This window comes from Cynocephalus volans, chromosome 3 (assembly GCF_027409185.1).
Source record: "Cynocephalus volans isolate mCynVol1 chromosome 3, mCynVol1.pri, whole genome shotgun sequence".
Classification (NCBI taxonomy): Eukaryota; Metazoa; Chordata; class Mammalia; order Dermoptera; family Cynocephalidae; genus Cynocephalus; species Cynocephalus volans.
In genome coordinates, this window is record NC_084462.1 from 109,993,057 (window position 1) to 109,999,895 (window position 6,839).

The 6,839-nt window shown below is 45.3% G+C and overlaps 1 protein-coding gene and 1 pseudogene across 1 annotated transcript; both read right to left on the minus strand.

Annotated features, from left to right (window-relative positions):
- Positions 1–848: 848 nt before the first annotated feature.
- LOC134372714 (mast cell protease 4-like) lies at positions 849–2,692 on the minus strand. The gene is given in 5 exon segments (XM_063090109.1): positions 849–1,042; positions 1,045–1,125; positions 1,348–1,487; positions 1,912–2,062; positions 2,641–2,692. Coding segments are annotated over 5 exon segments (618 nt in total).
- Positions 2,693–6,211: 3,519 nt separating this feature from the next.
- Positions 6,212–6,435, minus strand: LOC134374122 (U2 spliceosomal RNA; annotated as a pseudogene).
- Between the last annotated feature and the right edge of the window lie 404 nt (positions 6,436–6,839).

The following is a 6,839-nucleotide window of genomic DNA, read 5'->3' on the forward strand; positions in this document are numbered from 1 at the left end:
TCAGGCAGGCCCACTCCTGGGGCCCCAACCTCTCCATCTCGGACTTAATCCTGTAGTGATGATGATGATGATCTTATCTTTTTTGTGGTGGCTGGGCCACCAACTGCTCTTTCCATGTCAGGGGTCCATGTGATGCAGTGGTAACCATGTGGAAAGCTCTTGTATTCCAGTTCAGCCTGTGGAGTCAGCCCCGCTCCTAGCAAATCTCCACTGGCCCTGCTACTTCTCGTGGGCCAGGCTGGCAGGGCAGGCTGCGCACTCTCTCCACACATCCTATTGCTCAGCTTCCTGGGAAGAAGGGCCACCCTGTGTGTGTGCTGTCCTTAGGGTATGGGGTAAAGAGTGGCTGCGGCCTCAGCTACAACTCAGTGTGTTCTGGTCTCCCAAGATAACATGCACACAGTGTCTCTGCTCTTTGTATTTCACATTTTAAAACTCTTATTTAATCATACAAATATAAAACAAGACTTAGGAAAAAAAAAATCATCCCTCCCTACTGTCACCTCGTCCTAGTTCTATCAGTACCCCGGCTAGCCCCGAGGTACGTGGAGTAGGGCCAGGAATCCTGGCTCCTCATGGAGTCACAAGTTAGGGGTTTCGTGTCTTTTTTCTCTCTGGCAAAGGCCGACAACTCTAGATCCTGTCTCCCTCTACCTTCTTCCTTCTTTTCCTAGAGCCCTGTGCGGCAGACTGAATGGGAAGGTCAGAGGCAGGACTTGGGTATGGGAAGATGAAATCCAGAAGGAGGATTCCAGTCCCCGCAGTGCTAGAAACACATGAATACAGACACCAGTCACTGTCTTAGGTGACTTCTTGAGGCCACCCCCTCCCAGGAGGATACTGTCTCACTATGTGGTGAGAAAGTGTAGGTGTCTGGTCACCTTGTACGCTGATCTTCTCTTCCTGGGATTGCCCACACAGATTTGGAATTTAGGATGATAAAACGGAAAGTGGCTGCAGGCCTCCATGAGTCTCAGCTTCACCTCTCTCAGAGTATCAGACTCTGGCTCTGTCACGCCTGTACTGCCCCAGCCAGCTGCTGGGACATTCTCCCAGGTTGAATGATGGTAGACCGGGTGGGCAGGGGAACTGTCCCCATAGCATGGGTCAGCTTGGTTCTTTTTTATAGATGTGAGGGGAGGGAGAGTAGATGAATGACAGTCCCAGGGAAGGTGGGGGGGGGGGTGATGTGGCAGCGGCTCCCTGGGGCAAGGCCAGTAGTTTCTCCCGAATGGGGTGGTGATGACATGGAGTGGGAGGGCAGATCCTAAGGAGATGGGGTGGAAGGGAGGGAATGAGAAAGGCACAGGCCAGGAAGGGGGAGCTGAAAGTGCAAGAAAGACAATTGCACCTTCAGTAACATGATGTCACTGAGATTGGTAAAGAAGTTGTAATTTGGGGGAATGAATTGTTCCGTGACTTCCAGCTTCTGCCATGTGCGTTCTTCCTGTTTCATGTTATGAGCTCCAACAGTGACAGTGATGTGCCTGTTGAGAGGGAAAAGAGAGGCAGGAACATGTGCCAGTCTCCTTAGAAGGGCCCATGTGGAGCAAAGAGACACCAGGCCCTCCTCTTTCCCAGTATAGGGCCACTTGGGGGACTCAGATCTTACTCAGGACAAAAGTCCCCCCAGGGATCACAGCAGTGTCAGGAAACGCAGATGCCTGGGATGAGAGAGCTCTGTTGGCACCAGGATGGGAGGCATGGTGTTGGTGTGGGCTCCTCGTAGCAAGCTCTGGCCTCTGGAAATGGAGATAACAAAGGAAATGACCCAGTTCCTCCCAATATACATCGCTGACCATCAGAGATGAGCAGGCAGAAGAACCTCTCCTGGGTCACTATAAAGTCGTGTAGGAACTCTGGTTCCTATAGTTCCTCACATGAAGAGAGAACCAGTCAAAATTTCCTCACCTTCCTTGGCAATGAGCAGCTGTCATTACAAATTCTTGACTTATGAGAAACCCACCACAGTTGTCAACATAACCTTGGTTAGTGATGAATTCCAGATGGGCCACGTAGGGGCAAGAGTGTGGCTTGGACTCAATGCCGCTGATAATCTCCCCTGAAACAGAGAACCTCAGGTCCCCAGCATGGGCCGACAGATCCTCCCAACAGAGCACCACATGAAGAAGATGGGGCTAAGGCTCAGGGCCTCCACCTGAGCCTCGTCCTCTCTCCTTACGTAGCTCGGCCCCTCTGTGCATGTCTTTTTATTTTTTTGGCTTTTTCTACCGCAATCTACCCTGTCAGTCCTCATCTTCCTTTTCAGAACACAATGGCCAGTCTTGATTTTGAGTTGTCATTTCACGTAGACATTTCTTCATGTTCTCATCCTGACCTTCTCAACACAAGAGCAAGGCCGGAAAAGGGCCACGAATTAGAATCATGGGCATTTCCAGGAAAACAGGTTAAGGGGAACTTCCAAAACAGTTTTCTGTCTCTTTCTGCACCCAACTTCCTGTCCCTAGGAAACTGTCATCAACTGCAGGAAAGAGTATAACTCTTCCAGGTAGAGAATTCCCCCACAACACTTGCAAATGGATCCTGGAGCCTCATTTCAGGGTCTTCTCTGACCCAGGTCAACTAGTTTGGAACCGGAGCTGAGGATCCAGATGATAAAAAGTTACACCCCAGACTCACCAGCTCCAGCTTCAGGAGGCAAGAGAAAGACCAACAAGAGTAGGGCCTGCATATTTTCAGAGATGCTGCCCGTGGTAAGCTTCTCTGCCACCTCTTTCCCCAGGCCCAGTTTTTATAACCTTAGAAGTAAAAGAAAGGGGACAGCTGGAAACCACATAAACTTCCTAGTCATGCTTTGTTTTTCACTTTGGCCTGATTATCTTCCTCATCAGAAATTCTCGTGATTCTACTCTGTGCTGTGCTGGCTGAAGCTGCGGTCCAGTCCCAAGAGTCCTAGATGAGGCATGTACTTTTTTCATCCAAAGCAGCTCTCTAGCAGTAGAATAATAACACAAATGGAGGGGGGAGTTTTAGAGGCTGTGGGAATCTAGAACACGGGTCAGCAAACTTTTTCTGTAAATAAGTATTTTCAGCTTTGAGGGCCTGTCTCTGTTGTAGCTATTCAACCCTGCTGTTACAGCACAAAAGCAGCCATAGCAATACGTAAAAAAAGAGGTGTGTTTCAATAAAACTGTATTTACAAAAACAGGTGGTTTGCCAACCCCTTATCTAGAAGATCGGCCTTTCCTTCAATCGAAATAGTCAGTAGAAGAATAGAATGTGGCAGTAAGAGAAGGAAGGAAAAGGGAGAATTTATTGACTACCCTCAATATTTTGGCATTGGTAGGCCTTTACATGCATTTTCTCATTTAATTTTTGTCACAGTCCTTTTGGGTAAGTGTTATTATGCACAATTATGGAGCACCCAACGGAAGCTCAGAATGTTACATAGCAAGAACATCCAAGAACATCCAAAATTTAATGTGTCAGGTTTTAAAACTCATAATTTTCCATTCCACTAATCTGAATAAGAAGTGATGTGGGACGAAGAGTTAGTCCAGTGAGAGCAGAAAGACATAGAATGCATAAAGAAGAACATTTGTGTTCTCTAGAGGGGTTGGGGTTTCCCACTTGCACATTGACAGTCACATGTGGTTGGATAATAAAGTAATATATGCGCCTGTCGTTACATAAGGTTACTCTGGACTCTATTTTATGGCCACTGAGAAAGGAAAAAAGTGTTCTCAATTAAACAATAACATGACATTGTTACACGATTCATTCCTATTGTAAAGAGGTTGAAATGTGAAATATTGTACATCTTGTCATCAATGGCATATGGTATATTTCAGGTGTTTGCTTTAACTCATTCACCCTTACATCACCCCTAAGAAGTATTATTGTTTCCATTTTACAGATGAGGACACTGAGGCTCAGAGAATTTGAATCACTTGACAGAATTTCATAGTCTATAAATATCAGAACTAGGTATCAAACCCATATCTGTTTGACTCCAATCACAAGACCTTTCCTTATATCACCCTGCTTTTCTGGACTATAAAAACAAAACAAAACAAACAATGATAACAAAGATCTAGAGAGTGTCTCTTCACCAGATTCCACAATTTTGTAAGGAACAATACTTGTAATAAGTCCCTTACTTTATTTCACTCATAGTGGTTCTGCTTTCCTGATTGAACCCTAACTCTATGGAGGGGCCCACATGATGTGGCAAAGAGCTGAGTCCCTGTGAGGGACTGAGAGAAACTGAAGCTTGTCAACAACCGCCTCAGTGATCCCCACTTCCAGCCATCAAGAGTCACCATTAGGGAGAAGTTCACCATCTATAGTACGTCCAGCAAAGGCCTCCTAGATGGTGAGAGGCACTGGAACTACTGGAGGAGAAAGGGAGAGACCAGGTGTGGATACCTAGGAAGAAAAGACTCAGAGGGAACTTGGCGAATGACTTCAAATTTTACAACGAATGCCATGTGGGAGAGAGAGCAGTCTGGACCTGCAGGGCTCAAGGACAGAAGCAGGGGTAGCAAGTACAGGAGAATCGTTTTTGCTCAACACGAGGATGAGTTAACAATCAGCGGCCTCATTTTTGATAGGTTGCTTAAGAGTATATAATAAATTGGCCAATAGTGATTACATTTCACAGTCTCAATGAACTCTGGATTCTTTAGAGGGGACTAGTGCATGGGGGTACAGGGAAAGAAGTGAGGCTTGACCTCAAAGATCCCACACATGTTGGAGTTCTCTGTGATTGTATATCTTCATGAGCCATTGCAGGATGCAATGAACATTTCCTTCCAGGAATCCCTAGTTGTGTCTATATAATTCATTTTAAAACTTAAGCTGAATACCAGACACCTACGCTTGTTTCATGTACAAAGAAGCCTTCCCCAATGAGATTGTGTATTTCCAAGGATAGGGACTTGATAAGTTGTTTCTTCTGTCCTTTAGCTGGAGTCCATTTGTAGTACTCTGATATTTATCTTTACTTGAAAGTTTTTCTTTGCTTCTAATCTTTATTGTAGTTGAGTCTTAATGATAAACTTCAGGGCTCTCCTTTACGCCTGAGGACATCATTTTATCTTTTATCTTTTAAGGTAGCCAGGGAAGTAACAGGTTGCAGGGGGGAGGATTCCTGTGTCTTACAGGAGCCCTCCCTCTAGGGGTGGGAGATGGCGGGGCTAACTCCACGTTGTGCTTTCTCACCTCTGTTGCAGGCTTGTTGCAGACCTGAGAACAGTTGACTTTATGTTGTCCTCTGCTCTGTCTCATCTGCTTTCACCAGTCTCTCCATTTATCCAGTATTCATTCTAGGCAGTCCTCAAGCCATCCCTTTCCCATGGGTCCCTTAAATCTGGGATGTTTCTCTTGTAAATCTTGTGATGCTGCCAGTCCCTCTTTCAGCTCTCAGCAGCAGCCAGGACAGCAACCGACAGTTCTCTGCATCTTCGAATCAGATCTGTGAATGGCCATCTTCCTGTATCTGGGGGGCTGTTGGAGGAGGCCTAGAATGGCACCAGCTGTTCTTTTCATGTGCCTACATGAAGCTCACTTGATTTCTGGTTGCTACCAGGGAGCCAGCCAACTCCTGAGTGACAGGAGTCGGAGGGCCCCACCTCAACGTGTCTTTTATGCTCTCCCTGTCTGTGGTTTCAATTAGAGTGAGCACCCCATTAACTGAGTGGTCTACACAGGACTCTTCATTTAGCCCTCCAGGATCTGAAATCAATGTTTTCTCAGATAGTAATTCTTCCTTTTTCAGTCGCTCCTTAACTCTTAGCACAACCGTCCAGTAAAAATGTTCTCCTTCCTCTAGATGCTAGGCGTGTTTGATATAATTCTGAACATTTGGCTGGTCTACCGATGCTGCCTGAGTGGAGGGACCTAAGCACCAAGGTCTCCTGTGCAAGACTGATCTTTCAGTGCTTGTAAGGGGAATGTCATAAGGAGAAGACAGCAGTGAATTTCCCAGAACAAATATCTCTGAATTAAGGGCAAAGATCACATTTTCAAGGCTTAGGGAGGGGTTTATATCTTTCATACAGAAACCTTGTTCAGACCATGCATTTGGGAGTTGGGTGAATTAAGTGCATGGTTAAGGGCTCTGGAATCAGACTGCTGGAATCCTCCTGGCACACCTTACTGGCTGTGTGACTTGGGGCAAGTTTCCTCGTCACTCTTTGTTCCCCACTCTTTATCTGCAAAATGAGCATAATAATGGTGAGTATTAAATAAGAGATTTTCTTGTAAAGTATACATAGTAAGTACTCAAAGTTAGTTATTATTAGCATTCACATTAGCATTTTTAGCCCCCAAGATTACTAACTTCTTCCAAGAGTTTGTGACCCAGGATTGTCTTCCTTTAAGATGCATCAGGACTCTAAAAGACCAAAGGAGATATTAAACTGATAAGAACAGATACTGCACTTGATCTTAGCCAAAAGCATGAGAGGCGACTGATTAAAGGAAATAAAGTGCTCTTCTCGGCACTTGGGACAGGCTTCCACCTTCCTCAATCCTATTACAATATCTGAGGGATTCTGGGTTCCTCCCCTCTGTTCTCACTGAAGTTTGCTGCATTGGTTGACTCTCCATTTCACGAAAGATTTCTCTGGAGCATGTGATGCTGTTTGATAGCATTTTACCCACAGTAGAACCTGTTTCAAAATTGGAGTGAATTCTCTCAAAGCTTGACGCTGCTTTATCAACTAAGTTTATGTAATATATCAAATCCTTTGTTGTCATTTCAACAATGTTTGCAAGAGTAAATTCCATCTCAAGAAACCACTTTCTTTGTTAATTCGTAAGAAGCAACTCCTCATCCATTAAAATTTCATCATGAGACTGCAGCGATTCAGTCA